The sequence below is a fragment of the Barbatula barbatula genome (genome assembly GCF_947034865.1).
Source record: "Barbatula barbatula genome assembly, chromosome: 5".
Classification (NCBI taxonomy): domain Eukaryota; kingdom Metazoa; phylum Chordata; class Actinopteri; order Cypriniformes; family Nemacheilidae; genus Barbatula; species Barbatula barbatula.
This window is the reverse complement of record NC_136769.1, coordinates 7869728-7894640: the sequence shown is the minus strand read 5'-3', so window position 1 is coordinate 7894640 and position 24913 is coordinate 7869728. Positions and strand designations below refer to the sequence as shown.

The 24913-nt window shown below is 38.8% G+C and overlaps 1 protein-coding gene across 8 annotated transcripts in view; it reads left to right on the top strand.

The window, feature by feature from the left end:
- hdac5 (histone deacetylase 5) overlaps positions 1-24913 on the top strand; it is a 57908-nt gene that overhangs the window by 6293 nt on the left and 26702 nt on the right. For 2 of the 8 annotated variants that reach the window (XR_013786731.1, XM_079457603.1), the window contains exon 2: positions 4792-5015. The exons of 2 other annotated variants lie outside the window; for them this stretch is intronic. Coding sequence is in view for 5 of the 6 variants with exons in the window: in XM_079457603.1 (XP_079313729.1) it covers positions 4994-5015 (22 nt within the window). In the remaining variant the exon portion in view is untranslated. Of the gene's footprint in view, positions 1-4791; positions 5016-14355; positions 15349-24913 lie in introns of those variants that run through there. 4 more of the 8 variants (XM_079457600.1, XM_079457599.1, XM_079457602.1 and 1 more) reach the window with 3 other exon arrangements.

Genomic DNA, 24913 nt, shown 5'->3' with positions numbered 1-24913 from the left:
GATACATACAGAAATTCATGTAAAATATTGAATATTAATTATTAACTCGACCTGGAATGGTGACAATAGTACCAAGGCAAAACCTAATGATAAATTTGCCATTTTAATGGGCTCAGATTATGGAGTCTACTGTATTTATAGATTTATGCATCCAATAGGGGTTATGGGATAATGAATGAATTATGTCACACTAAAGCTATAGGGAGAATGGTTGTTAGCCATGCAGGACTCTGGGAAAAAGCAGTCTGGGACTCGAGAGGTCTGTTGGAGGACATCGTCGCTCTCTGTCCTCTTGGGTGTCTGCCATACCTGTGGTGCTTCTGCTGAATGCTAATAACCAATTTCAGCCTTCGGTCTGACTGCTCTAAAGTGGCAAGGACTCTGTAACCTTACCTGCCTGTGTGTGCCTGTTACAAACGGCATAATAAATAAAACAGACCTTGAATGCGTAAGAGCTCAGATCCAGAGATGCAGGCGTTGTTGTAACTTATTGACGATTTATATAAATGCAAACAAGTGTTAAAACTAAACGGGGACTTAGGTATAACAGCAGGGATGAGATGCTCTATAAGGGAATGTTTGTATTAAGTGCATTTATGTGAACGTTTCCGGCTGAAGTTTTTTGGTTAACAGCATCTTTCACACTAAAGTGAGACTTGGCATAGCTGACAATATTAAAAATAAATATATTTGCACTTAGGGCCCTCAGGTTCATTGCATTGAGTTTGATGGGTCTCTCTCACATCTAGTGAAATGGGTATCCTCAATCTCATCTCAAGGGAATGACACAAGGGCTTTTGTCTCCGTCGTCACCTAGGTGAGCGCTTCCTGGGTCTTGCAAGCAAACGCCCTGCGTATTCCCGTAGGCGTCCTGCGCCTGCATGCATGTCCCATGAGGGGGGGGAACCGGTGAGGGGAGTGCGGCAGCAAATCTGTTATACTATTTTAATCCTCACACGTCACTTGGATAATGCATCCCTAGTGCTTCAGCCAGCAGTCAGAAGTGGTTTTAAAACCCAGCTACAATTATTTAACTATTTACCACAGATTCTTACAGCTTTATGTTACCATGGTCTCTCGAGACAGCTTTGAATGAAATCTAGGCCTTGACGTCCAGTTTTACATTTTTTATGTTTTAAATCATGTCTCTTTTTTACCACGCCTAATTTTTGGAAATTTTTTTCTTATTTTCATTTGAGTTGATGAAAATGCCGCATCGACCTTAACAGAGCTTTCGTGTGAGTGAAATTGGAGTTGATCTATTTGGAGGGTCAGATAATTGTTCAATTCAATTTTATTTATATAGCGCTTTTCACAATGTGCATTGTTCCAAAGCAGCTTTACAGGACAACATAAGAAAAACTGAAACAAAGCACAGTGCATGTTGTTTATAGAAAAAAGCAAGATAATTCTAGTAAATAATATCTAATAAATGCAGTCTCCCTGTGGTTTATTTAGCATGTTATGCATTAAGTGAATGATTGGCTGAAAAGATGTGTATAAATTGGGCGAGTTTGTCTGACGCTCGAATAGTGTCGGGAAGGCTATTCTAGAGTTTAGGTGCTACGTATGAGAAAGCTCGACCCCCTTTGGTTGATTTAGTTTTTCTAGGTGTTATCAAAAGTCTGAAGTTTTGAGATCTTAGAGAGCGTGACGGGTTGTAGTGTGATAGAAGTAAATGTTTGGCTTCCCACATTCTTCAAAATATCTTTTTGTGTGTTCAACAGAACAAAAAATTACGATGACAGAATACAATTTTGGGGTGAACTATCCCTTTAATATAAAGAAACCGTGTGCACGCTGACCACTTTACTATGGATACAACCAGGAAATAGTTAAGAACATGTTTAAATCAAAAGAAGTTAGAAAACTGACAAGTGCAGATCATCACTTTGCTGCAAATAAATCCATCATTCTCTACTAGGTGTATTTTTGTCCATTTGTTGTATAGACTAGTTAGTCCATATCTATAAAAGTAACAGAAGCTGTTAAATATTGTATTGTTGCTCACTTTCAAGAGCCTTGGGAAGGACGGCTGTTCTAAATATGACTGAACCAGTGTGTAAACTCTTGTCCCATTCTTTATAAAAGCACTTTAGCAATGAAGCCTGAATGCTTGCTTGCTTGATTATGGAGAGAGAGAGAGAGAGTGGAGTGATAAAGATTTGGACAGGAGGGACTTTCACCAATTTCATTCAATTACTGGTAGAGCTTCAGAGAGCAGCTTCAGCCTGCTTTGGTGAATATAGGGCTTTCCGGAAAGTGTGCGAGCATGTCAACGCCCCACAAGGTCGCGAGGCATGTCAGAGCCGGCTGTGACTAGCGAATAGAGTGAGCCTTTTGCATAACATGGAAAAAGTATTTAAAGGTGCAACTATTTGAACTGTTAGATCTGTATGACCAAGCTAGAAAATACTCAAACTATATAATGGACTATATACATGTGAAAACATTAAGAGACCATTTCAGAGACAGTTTTTCTGATTTTAAAATGTACAATTTATAGGGATGTGGTTAGATAAAATGATCATTTTTGTTTCATTCTGTGGATTACATACAATATTATTACTAATATTCAAAACATTTTTTATTTGCTGAAAATGAAAACTGGAGAAACAGTTATAATAGTATAATCTAATAGTAATAATCAAAATAATAGAAAGATTTTTCAGACCTCAAATACTGCACAGAAAACAGGTTTTTTTTAGCAATATAATAGTAATATTCCTACATGTATTTTGGAAAAATATGTATTACAGTCGTCATGTGTCTTGTCATGCGGTCAGTCTTTTACATTCCTGTTGGATACAAGTCTGACTTATAGGGATAGTTCACACAAAAAGGAAAATTCTTTCATTATTAATTCACTTAATTCGCTGGCGCAGTTCAAAACCTGAGTGTAAGTGTTTGAATGTGTTCACTTTTATACCAGGTAATAAAAACACACCTGAGCTCATCCAGCAGGATAACTTGAAAAGTGAAAATGGGTGTATTTCATTCAATCAGAGCTAAAAGGAGCAGGATTGGACTTCTCTATTATATGCGCTATTCTCCTCCTTCTGAAGTTGCATGAGTTGACCAGCAGGTGAGGCCAGAGGACACTGTCCCTGTGCATGCACGCTTGTCCTCTCCCTAGTGCAGGACTGCTAGTTTTTCCCCATGATTCAAAGCAGCTTTAGAAAAATCTGGACAATAAGGCTTTGCATATTCTTTGAAAGTGTCTGCCAGATGCTCCATCCTTCCAAATATGTCTGGGGGTTCTACAGGAAGTTTTTCTTTAACATACAATCTTGTATCTCAATATTTGCTGTGAAATGTTGCTTTTACAATATTATGCAAGATGCATGAATCCCGAAATGTGCTCTGAATACTATAAATTACATCATAGACGTATAGAATGTGGTCCAGTTTCTTTACTATCGCTCCAACCAGACAGTCCAGATTCTCCTTATTTGTGCAGGGCTGATGATAGAATCACAGGGCAGCGTGGGTAACGTGCTACCCCACTGCATATCCAGTCGCTGCTAGGCAGCGTGGGTACTGTAGTGCGTCTCTGATGACTTGCAGCAAAGCCTGTTTAGGGAAGCCGTGCCACTCGGCGGCCATGTTTTCAATGCGCCTCCAGGTAGTTAGAGCAGTTATTACGTAATTCCAACAAGAGTGAAAGAGGAGTACTGATATTTCTACAATCGTCAGCTAAAATCCCAATTGAACAACATACTGTATTTAAAAATGATGTAATTTGTACCATAACGTTTGTTTCCTATGATCAAATTGCGCTTAAAGCGACTCTTCAGCCACAAATACAAATTTCACCATGTTTTACTCACCCTCAAGGCATCCTAAGTGAATTTCTTCTTGAAGAATAATGTAGTCGGACTTATAATACCACGTATCCTTTTACCTCCAAGTGGTAGACTGGGATTGAATGAAATATCCATATTGACAACGCTATTAACGATAATGTCTAACACCCGTTATCCCTCAGCAGCGGGTGAACGAGAGGCTTGTTTTTTCACTTAATGATGATGATGAAAGCTCCCGCCCAGAGGAGGCGGTGTCCTATTGTCTGAAAACTTAAAATGCTGTGTTACTCACCGGAATTACGACACGCCTGCGTCATTTGCCGGAGAAACAAGCCTCTTGTTCGCCACATTATCATTAATAGCATTGTCAATATGGATATTTATTTTAAACACAAGCTAGGGCGGCCATATTGAACGTTGCATTACTCCCCATTTATTTAGATTGCAGTGAGACATCTTGTTAATATGAATATCTTTGCTTACAGGCAGTGTGGGTCATCCATTAATAGCCTTCTGGATCTGTTTTGGAAGCGGCAACCGTACAACCCCCTTACAGGCAAAACATAATAACTTTCTGACGCTGGCATTAATGACTCTTAACAAGCCTGTTAACAATCGGCAATGAGACCGTAGACACTCATCAGCTGTTTTTGTTCTTGCGTATTTGTTTTTTTAGTTCGGAAGGAAAGGTGTTACTTGTTTCACACAGTAGGTTCCCTATGAATATAATTTTACTTTAATTATACATCTTCATTGATGTGATTGTTCAGTTCAACGTCATCATGAATTTTGCACTCGTGCAACATGTTTAAGACTTAAGAAGGTGGTTTACGGTAAGTAAATAAAGAGTGCAGTCGATGCAAACTGGTGCATTCTGGGAATTTGTAAGGATGAAAATCGTTTACTTTTTGGGTGTACTTATATTGTAGCAGATTGACATATATCCAAACTTAAATCACATCTCCACTGTTTGTGTCTGTTGCAGTGCAGGTGCCCTGCGATCGGCCATCACAGCCCTACCCGTGGGGTCTACGGTCATGGCTGATGTTGAGGACCCCCTTTAGAGCTCGCCGTCCCACGGCACCTTGCCTCTATAACCGGGCGAAATAGAACTCGTACGCTTATCCCAAAATTTCTCCCAACGTCTTATAGAACTTCAAACTCCGAGACGACCAGTGATATCATCCATGAATTCACCCAATACGCCAGGTAAAGAGTCATTTGTACCATCACTCGTTCTCTATGTTGATTGCTCCACAGGAAGTTCAGACAAAATGTATGACATTTTAGCAGTCTCCACTCTGTGAAGAGCATTTTGCTGTGTTTCTGAAGATTGGCACCGTAAATGCAATATTGCTCCGGTTTTGTTCTGGAGACCACAGGAAGAGCAATGGAAAAATTGTCTGAAATTGATGCTGACGTCTGATAGTGACGTTTCTGATTGAAAGGTTAAGTGTGTCAGTTCCACTGATTTTCATTTGTTCAGGCAGTGCTGTGGCTTTGTGGTGAAACTACCTGTTTAAAGATGGGGGAGTTTAAAACAGCTATTATTGCGATTCTGTTTGGTGACGCACATGGTGGAGAATTTACACACTTTACCTTTAAGAAATGGTTGTTTTTTCCTCAGATTAGTGTGGTTATAATCAAGGCAATGTGAACTGAAAAAGAATAATATTTTTCAATAACTTATCATCTAGCATCAGAGAAAATACTTTACATTCCTCCCCTTTGTTTATCTTTTTTCGGGACTTGTGATGATAAAAGCAGAGAATCTCTTTGCTCTGGCATGTTGAATTCTGTACGACAATTAGTTTTCTCAGCATTTAAAAAATGGATCTGTTTGCAAAAGGCTGCATTAACACTTTAGTTCTTACTGATAAGGAAGAAAGATTAAAGGTCCAGTGTGTAATTTTGGGGATGATCTAATGATAGAAATGAAATATAATATACATAGCTATGTCTTCAGAGGTGAATAAAGACCTTACATAATGAAGTGTTATGTTTTTATTATCTTAGAATACTTATTTAAAAAAACGTACACATTTTGAATGCAATACAATTTTCTAAGCTGTCACTTTTACATGTATTAATTGTTTATTGTTTCTATAACAAAAACGTTAATCAAATATGTCGATCTTGTCCTGCAATTCCAATGTATCATTATTATTATAATTAAAAAAATTAAATAAACTAGCTGTTTTCAAAAATAATGCACAGGTCAAATTACTATTTTTAATGTTATTCGGCAGTGTACACAAACATACTTGAGGAATATAGATAGACAGATCGATAATCAGGAAATTGTATTAAAAATATGTACGAATACTCTGCATATTAATATTACTGTCAAATGCAAGTAGTGCAGACAGGTGTTAAAAAGGTTCTGTCGAGCTTTAACAGACGTCCAAGTAAATATGTTGTTAGACTGCGCTTTATATACATTACATGTAATTCACGCACACACTGAGGACATCGGTAGAGAGTAAGAGAAGACGGTCTCTTTACAGTCCGTCTGAAAAGCAAACGTGCTTATATGATCTCTTAAATGTGTGGATACATGTAAATATATCTGCATTGTTTGTGCAAACAAACCTTTTGCTTTTATGGATACAGAATATTTTGTCATGTCACAGCTCTAGATTCCATCCATCAGTTGTTTTCTGATGTCTGCACTGTTTAACTAATGTGATTTCGTTGACCATCTGCTAAGGGGCGGGGCTAATACTTGTGAAGGCTCTTTAAGAGGGGTCGATTCCTTTAATGGAACCGATTCCAACCTTCGGATTCGACTATCGATTCTCAACGCCTTGGAATCGAGGAATCTTCTCTTTTTGGAATCGATTCCCAGCGCTACTCCTAACACTCTTTGATTTGGCCAAACTGTAAGGCAGAATCATACGGTTGGGGAAAATAGCGATCCCAGAATGCATTGCACTCATTACCAATATAGTTCATTGGTTTCCAAAAACTAGCAATAGAAATATATATATGCTCATGCCATACTATGTTGGTATGAATATTTGAGTGGCTGCCTGGGTACTGCATTCTAGATTTGTGACTTAGTAGGTTTCTTGTTTAAAACTGTCTAAAATCCTCAAATTCACATTCTATTTCATTTTTTTAAGTATAGTTTAGCCAACAGTAAACATGCTGTCATCATTTATTCACACTCATGTGGTACAAAACCTGCATGCGACTCGTTCTTCTATGGAAGATGAAATATATTTTCGTCAATGGTTTTGTCAACGAGTTCCAGTGTTTGGATACCGACGTTCCTCAAAATAAATGGAATGCCATGAAGGTATGTAGTACAGTAAATGATGACTTAATTTTCATTTTGGGTGAACCTGTCCCATAAAGAGATTTTAAATGCCTCACTGCAAATGGTCAGTTGAAATCAATTGAAACTTTTTTTAGTTTGCAAACAGTCCATTATTGTGGAATAATTTGAATCCATTTGTTCTGGTATCAATATAGCTGTAGCAATAACAAATCATCTGTCAAAGACTTTTTCAGGTCAGCCAGGGTTCCACGTCTCGTGGCTCACAATAGCAACCTTGCCTCTCAACATCTGCTGTAGCTTTTGTTTGTTATCCTGCATCTGCCGTTACCTCAGCATTTCACCCTCACCCCTCCATCCCAGCATCCCTCTACATAGTTTTTGCTCCTGTGGTTCAAACCTTCATCCCTGCTCCTGCCCCCTCTCTCTCCTCTCCACCCCTCATCTGTTCCTGGCTCTCTGCTGTTTATAATTAGAACCGGTAACAACCTCTATTAACCCTCTGTCCCCCCTCATGACGTCTTTGAATGTCACTGGATGCTGTGGCAACCTTCAACACTGCACCCCACATCAACACTGCTCGGAGGGGTGTTTTTCTGGTTGGCTCGTTTGATTTGCTTTAATGCAAGTTGATTGGTTCTTTGATTCTTGTCTCTGCTGCTTGTGTGTGTATAAGAATGGCGTTGACATTTTGGAGTATTATGAGATACAATGAAACCAGATGCCAACAGATCTTTTTTCTAGAATGGATAAAAACATTGTCGGAAATTCTCAAACCAATATTTACTTGACAAGGAAAGTGGCCTGTTTTTTAAACAAAATATTACGTTTATGTTTGAATCAACCAAGAAATACTGTGAGAAAATTAAACTTACTAAGTTACTTTCTTTCTTTTTTAGATATTTGTATTAGAAAACAAGATGAAAATGCTTAGTATTGAATACATTTTTTGCAGTGTTGTTGGAAAAGTTGTGTTCTTTGAAATTCCAGTTAAGATGCCAATATGTCTCGCGATACGTCTGTTGTAGTGTTGTAATGGGAAACCGTGGTTTGCAATGTCCAGTGAGCCTGATGTATCCAGACTCATCAAAGAGAAACAAGTGTCAATCCATTCAACCATGCAGCAGGGCCTTTTGTTCTGCTGGGGACATGTCGTCCAGTTCTGTTCCTCCAATAAAAGGTCATTCCATCTGCACAAGCCCTTCACCAATAATGGGCGCTACATTTGTAGGCTCTGTGCATGTTCAAGGATAAGTGTGTCAAATATTGCGCTTTTCGGGGGAGATGGTTCTTTTAAGGGGTCGGCAGTGCACAAGATGTTTCTTTGCACCAGTGTTTTAAATGCATGTTCGTGTTTTCCGTCCTCACTTTAGTTTTAGTAGTAAGAAAGTGTGCTGTATATCCGCTGTTAATTTAATAAATTTTGCCCAGTAAATGAACACACATCTCTGAAATACGGCTGGAACAAAGTGCCACCGTGACAGATATGACGTGACATTGCAACACATTAGAAAAGGTAACTTTTTCATGTTACTTACCGGTTTCCAATGTTATATGAAGTAAAAAAAAGTATCCGATCTTTTCTATGATTATTCACGATTAATCGCATGTGACATAAACACTTACATTCTAATCATTTCATATTCGAACTTCAAATTAATGTAGAAACAACAGATTTCTTTAACAGCATCATTTTATGGATGAAAGCCAACATTCTGATATTACCACTGCAACTGATGTCTGTATTAAATAGACATATATTTATTTTAAAATTAAAAGCGAATGTATGATTTGGTAAGGTGCTAACTTTAGCCTGCTAGCACTGAAATCACGATCACCCTCCATGTGAATCGCCATCCAACGCCACGCCTCCGCCAAAAAAACACATGAACATGCACAAACCAGAAGCTCTTGGATCAATTCCAATAAAATCATGTCTCATTCACCAGTGAGAACATGTTACAGGACAAAGTAAATAACGTTACAACAATGGCGAAAACCGCTAACGTAAACAACAGCTTTTAACTGGGATTAGATGCAGCATAACCATATACCACAGACTGTCAGTATACATTGCGTTTTGTTCATTTTGTTTTGTATGTTTTCTTTATGTATTATACTGCACAGGTTTAAATGCAGTTTTTGTGTTTTTCGATTTTCTTCTTTTTTTCAACTTAGCTTGATGTGAAATTGTGACTAAATATAAACTTATAATAAATATTCATTTTTTTATGAGCTCGAATATTAAATTATAGAAAGATGCCCATCCCTATTTGAAACCCTTGACTCGAGTTGTTGCTTCCGTTTTGGCCAGGAATTTCCCATTTTTCACACCCATCTCTGTTGAAACCTCCGGAACACAAACACGAAGATCAAGCGGGAAACCCCTGGAAAGGGAGCTGAAATTCGGCCGCGAACCGAATTGAATTCTGCTTTCACCTCTTTGCTGATTAGACGTTTTTAGTCGGGGCAATTTTTAAGATGGTCTTTATTTTTCTTCGTTCTTGGCAAGTGCCACTCGCAAACTTGCACACATTTAACAAGGGGAAAGTTAGGTTCCAGCTGTTTTCCTACCATTCTCTCGCAGTGTCTGCACAGCGTATGTGACCGTGCTGATGACGTACGGTGTCTGCGTGAACAGGGTGCATAGTGGGATGCAAAATATACAGAAATGTAATTTTACAGTCTTTAATGCTAAATTAAAAATTAAATACAGAACAATTCTCATTAAATCTACAAAACACATTGAATGACTCTTTTCTTTTGTTCTTTGATTAACATTAGTGACTGGAGTTCAGCAGCAGGTTTAAGAATGCGGCCCCTTTAAGAGCTATGCGGATCTGTCGCCCTTTCCCATTTTCACAAATCTTTGCATTCAAGATTTTATTTTACACGTTGAAGTCTGTGCTTACGAAAATGCTAGACAAAACAGGCGTTTCCTGGCATAATCGTGTGTGATTTTTTTTGTTGATTCAAGCATGACAGAAAACTCAATACTTGTGCGCTGTCTGACAGATTCTGACCGAGATTAACTTATGCAGCCTTTAGCCCGTGACAGTATACACCAGACCGGACCGCTGTCGCGTTGCGTTTTGCTGCGTGCCACAGCTAGAAGCTGTCTACACCGAACACGTTTCAAATCACGCTTAAGTGGTTTAAAAGCCTTTACATGAATAAGAGCGTGATTATATAAATGTAACGCATTGGGATGACAAAACAAAGGATGCTGCTTTAATTGTGTTAAATATTTTAAATGCGTTCATCTGAAAATTAAGTGCATGCAATAAAGCCTAAACGTTGACAGGCCTAAAAAAGTTTCTTATGTAGAATCCTTTGCAGCCTGCCATGTATTGTCGCTGCCGTGTATTGTCAGGACCAAAATAACATTGAAAACATACGTCTATTGATCTATTGACAGAAATGCTATATAATATACATAACTATGCCTTCAGAGGTGTATAAATTATCTTACATAATGAAGCGTTATGCTTTTTATCAGCTAAGAATTAGCCTTTTCTATCTACATACACTGCGGGTCCCCTTACACTTAATTCGCCATGTTGTTTCTACAGTAGCCCTAAACGGACAATTCAGCTGCATTTTGCTAATAAATGCACACATCAAATAGACGTTTGCAGAATTATGTATTTGTGCTATCATGGCACTCTAGAACAGTCCAGGCTTAAGTTCCTCTTACCTCCATTTTGACATATTCAGCTCAATCGTAAATAGCACATTATCTGAAAAAAGGTCTGTACTAGTCAGTAAACACAGGTTTAAGCGATTCAACCCGTATCAATCATTGATTTGTCTGGAATGCTGGATGTTGTCACTATATGCATGTGTTAATATTTGAATCAGGGAAATAAGTACACACAGGTCTGTATGTGAATGCGTGTGTGTTGTGGCAGGGAGGAGCATTGCAGTTGGGGCTGTGCGGAGAATGAGTCATCGCAATGTTCTATTTGAGGAGAAAGAATCTGTATGCGGCCCCTGCGCTGCGCTTGTGTGTGTATGTGTGTGTGAATCCTCACTTCGGGTGGAAGTGCATCTGTCTATGCCTTGATATGAGTCACCAAATGATGATCCAAAAAAAAGGTTATTTTTCCAGCAGTTTATGTATATGGCTACCATATCAGACTTTGCTGTCTCCGGGTGTATTTACTTATACGTGCGTTTGTGAGGATTTTTGAGTGTGTACGTGTGGACAAACCCACGGCAGGTCCTCTTTGCATTCCCTCAAAGGAATATCTGGCGGTTACTCAAAACAGGGACGTTTCAGAAACAATTTTGCAACCTAAAGCTTATTTGTCATTTCGTCCCGCTGATTCGGTTTAATTTGGTTTGTCGGGTTTGTTTTCGTACACGATAGCGCTTGTGGGAATGGATTTTGTGAATCTGAGAATTTCTCTGGGCTCATAATCGAGACAGGTAACAGATTGCTCATCGATTGGCCATTTGTTATTCCGGCGGTATTGACAGGCTCTGGGCTTGTCTGTGCCATGTCTGGATCGACTTGCAGTGAAATTATCCGACAACGCTGGTCGAGTTCTTTGAGCGTCTGGATCGGATGATGATGTGTTCATTCTGTCCAATGAGTGTTGCTCTCGTGTTTCCAGTCTTGTTGTTTTTTTATAGGGGCCCCATAGTCAGAATTTGATCCCTAGATATGATTTGGTTCTCTTCTTTATTGTAAGTGTATGATTTATCATGCGTACATTTTTTTTGTAAATGCATTTCTTAGAAAACACCTCTAATAGTCAACATACTTAAAATGTGTTTTCTTATGATGGCAGGGGTCACACGACAGACCCCAGCTGTAACAGAGCAAGTTATCTGTTTGGGAAACCAATTTGTTTCTCTTGGCTTTGTTTTAATTCATCTCATTAAACTGAGGCTATTTTTGTGGCACTGTATGTGTGAGCTAATATAGCATGTGGTCAGAGAAAGTTCACATGCTCCGAATCTTCGACTGTCCACAACCTTCTTCCCACTGTCACCATTACTCTCCACCATCCGCGGTTCCTCCAAACCCAAAGGCGGGAGGTTGCGGCTCACTTTGGGTTCTCCTTAATTGGGTCAGGTCTCGCTAAAGGCATAGAAAGAGAGTGAGAGACTAGCTGTCAAACAGAGTCTGCTGCCAAAGTCCTTGACATTACCAACATGAGTTCATCACTCGTGAAAAAAGGGTTTAAAAAACAAGTGGTTTGCTCCCCCCACCTTCCTCTGGCTAAATATAAGCCCAACTAACGTCATAAAGCCCAAAAGGTACATCCACCTATAAATAACATGGGCGGTTTGAAACTAAAGCCAACAGACAAGACCGCAGTTTAGGGGCCGTGAAAAAACGTAGACTTGGGACTTGTTGCTCTTTCTAAAAATCTGCTTAGTCTTTCATTCAGCGGCAGAGGTGTTTAGAATAGGGGTGTGCAAAAGCCCACATTTAAAAAAAAAAACGACTAGTCCTCATGTTTATGAATGAATAGTCGACTAGTCAATCTTTAAGGCATAGAATTTCATCACAAAAGAAGATATTTTGAGAAATCTAAAAAACGTCATACAACGTGCCAAAATATAAAATCTGCAACGAGTTCCAAATTTTTTTATATTAGATGACCATGCTTTGATCATGCCTGCATACACACACAGCTGTTTTTGCACGCTTTAGGTCACGCCTTATAGCCCGAAAATGATAGGAGCCGCTGGGTACACGCACATCTGTTCCGTGTTGTTTTAAACACGTCTTTTTTCGAACAAGTACTTGACAAAGCCTTTCTTTGATCTTTGCTTGCTCTTGAGCCAAATCCCTTTTAACTCTCAAGCACTCTAGTGGTCATGGTTACAGGCTGCTCTTAGAAAACACGTCAGTGGGCTAATTTAGGCACTCTGGATAAATCTTACCCTTTAATATTGGTCTGGGACCAACTTTCCTCGCATGAAACAAATGTTTAGCCATCGTAAGAAAACTGCGAAACTGGGCTCAGATTTGGTTCTTGCCCTTAGGCTTGATGCATCTCCATTGTTGGAGGTTTGTGCAACAGGTCAGTTACTTTTTTCTCATGATTTCCATCTTGGATAATAAATGGGATGCATGCATTAGGAGGCGGTGGATGCTGCAGAAGTGCAGAATATAGATGCTGCATAATCTTGTCAGGCAGGAGGGTATGAAATCAATGGTTCAGTTTACAATGGATGCATCGGATTGCTTCACGCCTACTGTCAGAAAGGTTTAGTGCTTTTAGATGTGCAGTGTGATTTGGTTTTACCTCCAGACATCATTCTTGTCTCTGAATGTAAGAAATTGAACGTATGTCTCCATTATCCAATGCAAAATGTGCATTTCAAAAGCAACTTTAAAATGTCTTTAATGTTATTAGTAATAGTTTAATAATAATAGTTTATTACTAATTGTTAAAATACCCTTATTATAAGCATAATAATTATTAAATGATAACAATACCATTATGTTAAAGATTGTGTCAAAGCTATTAATAATAATAATAATTATAATAATGATATAATTATACATTATTTTACATTATTATTATTATTTACTCATAAAAAAAGCACATTTTTACAATACTGATTTAAACATTAATTGACCATTTACGTGCCTTGCAAGTGGCTGGTGTGGATTTGTAGGGTAAGATGGGTGACCTGTCTAACATCGGCATGTTACTGGTTTGATAATTTCTGCTGTCCAAGTCTTTTGGCCCACATGTGGTTGTGAAACGTTGACCCTTGTGTTCTCTGTGTCAATAGTGCTGACGCAGATTCCTTGTGTAAGAATGAAAACAGTTGTTTGTGCTAAACGCTTGAATTTAAGCGGTGGCGTATCGGCTACGAGAATTCGTCTCATTCATTATATCCTGCGCTGGTAAACATGTAAAATGATATGGAGCGCTCTTTTCATATGTGTGCTGTTGGGTCCATGCGGATGTTGATCTTTGTCTTATTTACTCTCACGTCAAATAAAGCTTTGTTGTTTCAGTCACACTTCTGCGGTCTAATACTGTATCAGATCAGTGTTTGTTTTTGCCACCTTGATTTGCATGACAGACAGTCAACCATCCGCTCCCTTTTATCTTTTTGTCTCTACCTTTCTGTCTCTCTCTCACTCACTGCCTGTCTCTCTCACCCCCTCCTCTCTCTCTCTCTCTCTCTTTTCGCTCGCTCGTTCTCTGAGCTCCCGACTCTATTTATAGCATGGTCCCGCCCCTCCCCTGTCGCTCGGCAGCTATTTCCAGCAGCCCGAAGCAGCTACAGTCTGTTTGTAAACTCTGCGTCTATACACCTCTGCTCTCCCGTTGGCTATGCGCAGCTGGGGAGGGTGTGGAGATTCAGCTTCGAATAATTAAAACTAAAACGCAAAAGAAACTGCAGCGGCAACGTTAGATGGTTCACTTTAAGCCCATTCATCAGAAGGTCGAGCTTTGTGGATCTACGGCCGTATTACGCGGATCAGCAGGCTCGGAGAGGCGAGGATAAGGAGGGGAAGGAAGGAAGAAGGGGACAGGCAGCTAACTCCTTGCGATAAAAGTCTCCCAGGGATGTACTGTGTGTCCTTCTCTATCTGTCTGTTGTATCGTCTCTGTCTTTGATGGATTTCTCTACTTCGTTGCTTTTCGTCATGGGGAGTCGCTTTTTTGGAGTCCACTGATTCCACATGCATAACTTCAGCCTGGATACAGGCACGCTCAGACTGGGGGACTTGGATAAGAGCCACGCTTGGAGTTGTCGGTGTGAATTAGCTGTTTGTTTCTGTAACAGACGATTAGACAAGAAGGTGATGGTGGTTTATGAATAGAGCCGTTTGTACGGTGGACCCGCTGATAGTCTGAGCGAACAATTTAAGGACACTTCTTGCCACGGAGACCGGTTCGGTTTCGCTCGTGTTTGTTTGCTTTTAACATGGAACTAAGAGGCCAAAGTCTTGATTGTTTTCTCAATGCTTGTTCCTCTTGATTTAAAAGAGAGGACACGTCTTTTCCGCAGCTCTTTCCAAGGATAGACGTTTTTGAGCAGCGCTGATGACGGAGAGTAGGTTCTCTATCTTTTATCATTTTTAAAAAATTTTGGCGTTAATTGTGGGCTGATATTTTGAGACTGGCATGCTTTTGAAGCCAACCGTACCGGGACTGTGCGCAATGTTGCAAACGATCTATGAGACAGAATCCTGCTTCTCTTCAGACACCGCATCCAGCCGGGAGCAACCCGTGGAGCTGCTACCTCAGTCCAGAAGCACCAGCATGCCTAGTACCGGTGAGTTCAGGAGAGAGAGTAGATATAGAAATGCAACGCATTGCATGCATCAATAGAAGAGAAGAGAATAGGGTTGTACAGGGGTGTTTGCATTGCTTCAATTGAAGATACTTTGAAGTCAAGGGTTGTTGATGTTTGTTTGATAGAACAACAGTTGTGCTGTGGCTACATCTTGACTTTGTTTTGTCTGGTCAAACTCTGTTTGGACAAAATCAAGAGAGTCATGATGTTTACCTGGAATCTCTAAACAAATTTGGCTGGCTTTCTCTTCTCCGGTAACATCAATGTCACTTCACGTTAAAAATATAAGGTTAAGTTTCTTAAGCTAATACGTCCAACCAAGTGGTTGTGAGATTCTTTTGAAAGTATTTAATCTGGTTATCATCTTTGTAAGATGTCGACACTGTCATTTTGTTTTGTGGATTTGGAGAGATATTGATAGAGCAAACTTGTGCCTCGTCCTTGTCAAAAGTGACGTCAACATTCCCGTCAGAGCCCTGCGAGGTTCGGCCATCTCTCACCTGCGCATGAATCAACAGAGAGGAACGACTGTGTAACAGCGTGTGGGTGTGTGGCCGTTTCTTCTGCCTCGCACCGGGCCTGTTTATCTCACACCTGTTCAAATAGATAGATGTGATGTTGTATAATTTCATTTAGTTCTCCGTTCATAGAAGGGACTTATTATTACTGGTCTGAAATTCATTAAGGTGAATGTTTGTTGATTTAAAAAGACTGGTGTAGTTTATGAAACGGTTCAGGTTCACTCTTGACTTCGCTGGCGTATAACTTCTTTTTTAAACATTTTATTGATTTATTTTTATCTTTAAACATGTGGCTACATATTGGTTTATAATTGGTATATAATAATTTTTTTTCATTTTTATGAATGAATAAAGAGTTTTGAAATTATATTTTTTGGTGTATTGCAATGTTTATTTTATATTCCAAACATATGTGCTTTTTTATACTGAAACAAAGTGAGAAAGAAAATGCTTCACCTCCTTTTTTCCAACAGCTCTTGTAAAAATAGGCTGTTGTTGCCAACTGGCACATACAGTGCCATATTATGTAGTGAGCGTTCTGAAAGCACAATCACAAAATCACAATCTCCGGAATAAGTACTTTTACCCCAGTCAAAAAAATCGGATGAATTTTTGTATTTAGTACTGATGCTAATAGAATGAGAATATTTGAAGGATTCAATTGTAAATTATCATCTTTAAGTCTTCAAAATTTACAATGTGAATTCTGTATGACTTTTGACCATGACCGAAAATGTCAAGCAGAAATTGAGCATGGAAAATGCTGTTGTTTCTTCCATTGCCTTTATTCTTGAAAGAAGTATCTGAGATGCATACGACTTCCTATCTTTAGTTTAACACAGACCAATTACTCCATATGAAGATGTCACAATATTTTCTTAAATGGTGCTCAAAGTGAAGACCATCAGAAAGGCACTTCCATCCAGTATTAAACCAATTGAAATGTCTCCATTGGCTTTATAAATTTTTTTTGAAAGAGGAATGACATGTGAGAGAAAAAAATATATAATGAGCTTATTCAATGAAATCATGTTCAAGTAAAAAATAGAAGTCACATGCAAATGTGAACTATCCCTTTAACAAAACGTGCTAGGTTCTTTAGCATACGCTACTGTTATTTACTTCTCATCAGCACTAGGAAACAATGGAGTGTTGACATCTCTAATTGGTCTATATGAAACCTGACACACTTCACATATCATGTACAGCATGGCTTCTGCTTATGTAACACAATGTATAGGTAGTGGCGGGTGTGCACAACAATTGTAGTCGTCTGGACATCTGTCTCTGCTGCACCAGCTACTGATTTTTTAGAAAAAACATATGTTAGTTTCATGAAAATATTATATATCTGATAAAAATGGTTCTGACGTTGCTAACTGTACCCAAGTGCCTGTGCAGTGTTGGACCATTTCTCTGCAGATTTTGCAACTTGCAAAAGCAGATTTACCTCTTAAGCTGAACTGATCCCATAAACTTGTTAAACTAGGATGGAATCGCAAGTCGATATTCCCAGAGGAGGTTTTTAATTAATTGTACCTGCGTTATGTAATGGAAAAAGCATTGCAACATCACGCTGAATCAGTATGGTTAGACAGATTTGATGTGTAACTAGCTGCCTGTCTAAGCCTTTATCAGACTGGAAATGTGTAACTGCGTAATAGCCTTTAGAGAATAAAGGAACGTCTCTGAATTTTACTTTTAACAGTTGTCCAAGTGTTTGAGGAAAACCCTGTAGAGATTGAAAAAACTTTGATTGGAAAGTTAAAGAATATACTGACAATTGAACAGTTTTTTGTTCTGCAGACTCGGATTCATGTGCGTTTTAGAAATTTGACCTTCATTCACGTCAGTCACAGAACAAAGAAATAACTCAACAGACATTGTTAAAATTAGCAACAGAAGCTGACTTAAAATGTCCACGTTGCATAAATGCCTTGAATCGTGCTTCTTTAAAAACCATTGGCTTGGCATGTCACAGTTTTGCTATGACAGAAAGATGTCAATGCCCAGCCGCTGGCGGTCTTCATCCCTCTGTCTCACCTACACTCTCTAGATTTTTTAGCCATGATATAATTTACGTCTCATGCATGATGCACCATATTTTTGACAAATTCCCAAAATTCCAGTGTAGCAGTGTCAGTAGATCTTGTGCATGTGTCATCCAAAGTTTGCCAAACAATGCTATCAAGTGGCCAAGTGAACATTATCCATTGGGTTTCAGCCTTGAACCCTTGTTTTTTTTTGATAAATTAATCTTGGTAAAGAGCTCCTCTAAATTTAGCTGTACCAATTCCACCACGTCTAGTCGACTATTTCTAGCCAACGATGTCCCTTTGCTAAAATAAGCCCCGGGCATGTCACGCCTGTTTACGGCCACATATTTGTCGGGTGTCTTGAATGTCAACTGTATTTTGTGGGGCACTATGTGAATGCATTAGGCCCACGCACCCGGTTCACTTTCAGCACTTAGTCCGAATTCTATTCTCAAAGTGCAGTCAGTCAATCAGTGAGTCAGTCAATCAGTGATTCAATGGTAGATTCAGTGGATGATTCACATAATCGGTTGTTTATCCGTCGCTCTTTTTGCTAAGCATTAATCAATGTTACATTGTGTAGGTGTTCAATGGACAGGATAATACTCCCTCATCAACAATTAAAGAAGGATGATGAAAAGGTTATAAATCAAATCAAACCAAACTACAAAATGTATCAGATCCAGACATGGAAGTCAAAGAAAGGTTGAATGCTATGTTGCTAAACTGTTAGATTTCCACATATTTTCAAGATTGAAAACTCATCTAAAGTTGGATTGCAGATATTGGAGACATTCGGTTCAGATTCTATAACAGTTGTATTGGAGTGAAAATGAAAGTGTATATACTCCAGCCAGTTCTGTTTGTACCCTACACATGAGCTAATATTATCTGACCGGTATCATTTTCCTGTCGTCTATTATTGGGTTTTAGTAGAGTGTGGTTTTGTTATGGCTGTCAAGGATATTTCTGGAGGTGAGAGGTTATTGTAGACAACAATATCTCTGTTTAAATTGGTAATGCTTGAGGTTTCAGTGTTTGTGGCTGCTCCAGCCTATCCTTCAATTCTCATTGTTATTAGGGTATTTTGGGTGGTTGCTATGTTGTTGTTTGCATGCCCACCCCACAAATCTTCCTAAAACCAACTTCCTTCAAGGTATAGTGTGTCTTTGAATGTAAGTCTATGGTTTTAGATGAGGTTAGATTGGATCAGATTTGTTATTTTCATTGACTGACACATAAGGTTTCAGTGTTTGTGGCTGCTCCAGCCTATCCTTCAATTCTCATTGTTATTAGGGTATTTTGGGTGGTTGCTATGTTGTTGTTTGCATGCCCACCCCCCAAATCTTCCTAAAACCAACTTCCTTCAAGGTATAGTGTGTCTTTGAATGTAAGTCTATGGTTTTAGATGAGGTTAGATTGGATCAGATTTGTTATTTTCATTGACTGACACATAAGGTTTCAGTGTTTGTGGCTGCTCCAGCCTATCCTTCAATTCTCATTGTTATTAGGGTATTTTGGGTGGTTGCTATGTTGTTGTTTGCATGCCCACCCCACAAATCTTCCTAAAACCAACTTCCTTCAAGGTATAGTGTGTCTTTGAATGTAAGTCTATGGTTTTAGATGAGGTTAGATTGGATCAGATTTGTTATTTTCATTGACTGACACATACAATGAAATTTGGGTGCACTTCAGTATACATGTAATATTCACATGCATACAATATACTTCATAAATATACTATTAAAAAAAGTATGTGCATTTTTCGTTCACATAAATATATTTTGTTTTATTTTATTTGCATGTTTGCATTATGGTTGGGTTTTGGGATTCAAAGTCAAATGGGATGATTTGCTCTATTAAACGGCAAGGAGTTTGAGAAATTGTGGCGCTGGATGACGTCACACGCTAATTAACATATTTGCGATGTAATCACGTAGTTTTAATACCGCGTTCAAGATATTTCCCACCACAAACGTGGAAGTAACATCTGGATTTACTAATATAAAAAGTATTTAGCAACATTAATGTTACTTATGCTTTAGTTGCTTTAAAACATCACAATTATCTTTTAACATTAAAAGAGCACCGTTACATGAATTATTTTCAGGTTGAAGTGGCAATTATCCAATTTTTGAGAGCACTTGAAGGCTGCAAAGCTTGCAACTTCCGACCCGTTTCGATTCTACTCTCTAAACATTACATACAGCTTATAGCCCAAAAAACACGTTGAACGGATTCTTCAAGATTTTTTTCATTTTCAAGTCTCTGGTTTTTATGTAATTAGATATTTCTTATGTCTGAACCAAACCTATACAGGTGCATATTGGTTATAAGAAAGCTTTTCTTCAAAAGCTTTTGGGAAAGCATTTTTCTTTAGCACTGCCCACTTTCATTTGGTATTCATTTTTGTTTGTTTTTGTTTCTACGTCATAGGGTGCATTCTCATCTTAATTTTTCTTTACGCCTTAAAATATTTTTGCTCCGAAAAAACGGTTTATATAGGTTTTGTCATTGTTTGCTTGCCAGATACCCCATGACATTAAATTCTTGATATCTTGTAATAGCCATTGCTGGAAATAGACAAAAGGAATTGTTAGGATTTGTGTTATGTTTTGGTTGATTGTTTTTTGCCACAGGAATCTAATGTAACCTCCAGAAACAATATCATTGAAGTCAACCGTATTAAAACGGTATCTTTGTTTGTCAAGATTGCGGAGGTGGCGCTCACTTGGATGGATCTTTTTGTTGGCCGCCTGTTACTCTTGCTGAGATCTTAATATATCTAGTAATGTTTTAATTATGTTTTAATATCCTGTTAGAAAGGATATCTTTCTCTACGATTGATGGAAAACGAAATAAAGCAGTGCCTTTGAAATATCTGTAACTGAGAGGATGCTAACTGTTAAATATAATCATTCGTCAGTCCTTATCTTGTGATGTACTCTCTTCTTCTGAGGAGTAAAATCTTTCCGCTGCACTGTACTATTCGACCCCTCTGCCTCTTTCCAAAAAGCAGCGCGAGATGAATTCCGCACCACACATTGAAGTTTACCCAGAAAATAACATTCCTCTCATGCAAGCGTTTGACGTCAATGCTGGTGCATTTATAGAACCTGTAAACAGTGGCCGGCACTCAGCCTGCTACTTAGCGATGACATTTCATCGTCTGAATGTTTATGCTTTGCATGTGGCTTCTTCTTCTTCTTCGCTTTTTTCCAGCTCATGAAAGGTTGTCCCATTTGAACCAGAGCCCTAAGGAACGGCGGTTAGGCACATGCAGCTCACGGTATGATTGGTGGATGTTTCGCTGGTGAATGGGACACTGTTTTGGACTGGTGGGGAAAGAAGGGGGGTGATGGGAAATGGAGTTTGCCGCCCAAGTTCACTGCCATGCGTTCACTAGGAAAGAGCTGTGTTTGGTGGGTTTCGCTTTTTGTGTCGATTAGTTTGGGAATTTTTCCTTGGCTATTGCGATATAGAAAAAGCGCAACTGCCGACTGAACAATCTATTCGTCGATGTTTACAAACTGCATTCCAGTGCAGCTTTGTGTCATTAACTTTGTGAAATAAACTGAAATGGCCCAATACATTTGCAATTAAAGTGCAACCAAAAATGAAAATGCAGTCATCATTTACTCATTTCAAACCTAAATGACGTTTCTCTGCAGAACACAAAATAAGATTATTTGAAGAATGTTGGTAACCGAAAAATGGCAGGATCCATTCACTTCTATTGTATGGACACAAAACCAATGCAAGTTAATGGTTATGCGCATTGTCTGGTTACCAAAATTCTTCATACAGGTTTGAAATGACAATAGTGTGAGTAAATGACAGAATATTCACTTTTGGGTGAACTATCCCTTTCATTCACAGTATTTTGAACCCAGATTACTTTTTTAGTTTATGTCAAAACACTTTTGTGTCTTACCCACCTGGCAGACTTTAGTTAGTAGTTTACTTGTCGACTATGAAATAATAATAATAATAATAATAATACGATTTATTTGTAATGCGCTTTTTCTAACACCCAAAGTGCTACAGACAATTTAATATAAAATAAGTGAAAAGTAGATAAAGAAGAAAGACAAATATTAGTTTATACAAAAAAATAAAATAATGCCTCAAATGTACATTTTCTGTCACGTTCATCTCTACAGTGAAAAGGGACAAAAACAAAAAGTGAGCCTCCGGGTTTTATGTCCTCTCGCTGGAATAGAAAAAGCACCATTCAGCATTCGTGACGTGAACAAATCGACAATTATCCGGCAAATGTTAACTTACATCAGCGTAATTATCCACTTTTATTGACGTCATCATCCGTGTGTCTTATGAATCAAGAGGGAGAATAAAATTAAATCATGCGGTGCAAAAGCCATGACAGTACCACAAACCCCCCTCACCCTTCGTTGCATTTTGTTCTTTTTGTGCTGCTACCAAAGATCTGCTGCTGGTTTCTCATTTTCCCAGGACGTTGGGACCTTCCCCTTTTTCAGGCCTGCCAAGGCAAAGGAGCTTCCTGGGGGTAATAAATCACGCTGGCTTTTTATACCAACTTCAAATCTGGCTCAATGTATATACCTGCACTCCTTTTGTCTCCACAATTTCAACCCATCGACTGGATCTGATCGACTTTATTTTATACACTCTCTCTATAACCCACCCCACCACCCCCTGTTCTCTCTCTCACAATCATCTATGTGCTGTTAACAAGGAGAGGATGCAGAACAGATTTGACAGGGCAGCCTACCGCACGTCGTCATGGGCTATTTCTGGAAAGCAATATTCATGTATTTTTCTCTCTTTCTCTCTCTCTCCCTTTCCATCTCCCTCGTTTCTCTAAAGCGTTGCTGGTGTACCGTTGCTAAAGAAAATAACCATGACGTAAGCCGGGCTCTCTGCAAAATAGACTTTTAAACAGGGGATGGTAGAAGAAACCCATAGAACTCAAATAATAGATTGGAGGCTGCGGACGCAGGAGCCCGTTTCCATCAAAAAGGCAGGAAAATCAATGTCAAACCACAAAGTACAAAAACAACGCACGTTCGAAGGAAAAGTAATGACCGCGTTCAGAAAAAAACGTCAGCCGCGCACTAAAGTCCTTACTGATTGATGCCGCTTCTGTCTCCAAGTGATTATTTCCTCATTGTAGTGGAGTTTCCACCGACAGCTTTTATTTGAAGGCAAACCTCTGTGGGGTTGTAATGCAATTTGTTTTTTAAAACGAGATTTGATAATCGGCCTCGGAGAATGTCGATTTATAGTACAAATTTGGCTGGCAATGTGCACGCTCCCCTGTTTTAATATATCACAAGCCTGCAAGATCTCAGCTAGGAGTTTGTATCTGCGTAAGGGGAAACACGTCCCATGATTCACCGCTGTGTCCCAAAGCGAACAACAGAGGAGCTTCTGTGGAACAGAGGGGAGCGCGAGCACATTTATTAATGACTGTCCTTGAGGTTCCACATTGGCGTCCTTAGCCTCACTAGCTCTCTTTCTTTCTTTTCTCTCTCATATGCACATGCGCTTTATACTTTCTCTTTTTCCTCTTATGCACAATAAATGTAATATATTTATTTCAAACTTGTAATAATATGTTATGTAATATGCATATAAATAAAAAAGAAAATATCAAAAATATAATAAATAAACAAATAATAAAATATCTATGTGTAATTATTATTGATGAAACTAAAATTATTCTGTTATATCCTTTAGTATATTCTTTACATAAAATATTGCATTTATTAATTTAAGGATTTGAATGTTCCATCAAATTGCAATGCACAGTCAATTTTTCCCCAATGAGTTTTTAATTTTGTCTATATTGTTTATTTATAGTTTATAAGTACGTTTTTGACCTAAAGCACTGACATTGTTTTGCGAATATTCTTGGATGATTTAGCGTGAAAAATTATTTTGTAGAAAATATGTATGTAGAAAAAAACCCTGATATTTCTGATTCACAATATTATCACATTGTAAATAAGATATCTTTATAAAATCGTAGTTTAAGATGGAAAGTTGCTTCATTTCTTTTATTAATATATGATGTAAAATGGACATGTTTACCCTGTTTTTTTTTTGTGTACGTTATCCCTAATATCAAACATATACATACTTTTTGCATGTCTGTTCATCTTTGTCGCGTCTCTCTTTGTCTCTGCACCACACACTTTCTGCTCAAATAAAGCTCCCGTGGCTGGGATGAAAGGGGGAAATGGTGTCAGCAAATTGTGTCAGCTGTAAGTTTCTCTTTCAAAAGAGTTCTGAAAACAAAAGGGCAGCCCTTCGGGAGCGAGAAGAGGAGGGCAGTAAGTTCTCGCTGCCATGAGGGACAAACTCCCGCAGGATTTCTCAGTTAGATGTCAAGTATTTTTTCCGACTAGGTTCTGTATTCTCTTTTCTGCTTTGACTTTAACAGCAGCACTTTTTCAGCAATATTCGGTAGTTTATTGTGATTATTACTAAGTTTGATGCTGTTTACAGTTGACGCCCTTTTCAAAAAGGGGCGGGGCTTTCATCACATATTATTGACAGGCTGTTGCCGTGCCTGATGCTCCTCTGGTCAAAGGTCATCTCTGCAAAAGAACTGCCACAACCCTGTTTGTAACGTCGATTTAAGAAGGGAGTGAGGGAACGGCATGATGAAGAAAAGGGAACGAGGGAGAGAGCAGCCTGGAAATGTTGCGAATCCTAAAATAGATTTGCTCACTTTTAAAAGCGCAGCGTGCCCCCTTATCCCCACCCCCCCGCTCCGCTCCCCCCAGAGCATTATTAATCCAGGGCTATTTATAACTGCGCTTTTCGCAGGCAGACTGTGTTCTGTCGCTGCTTGTGTTTAATCTTTTCTGGTAGTGAAGGGGGAGACGGGCAGGGGGTGGATGAAGAGGAGAAGGTGTAGGAAGGAGAGGAAGAGTGGGAAACCAGGAAAGACCCACTGCTTCAGTGAAAACACGGCAGCCATTTCAATACACAGCTCCA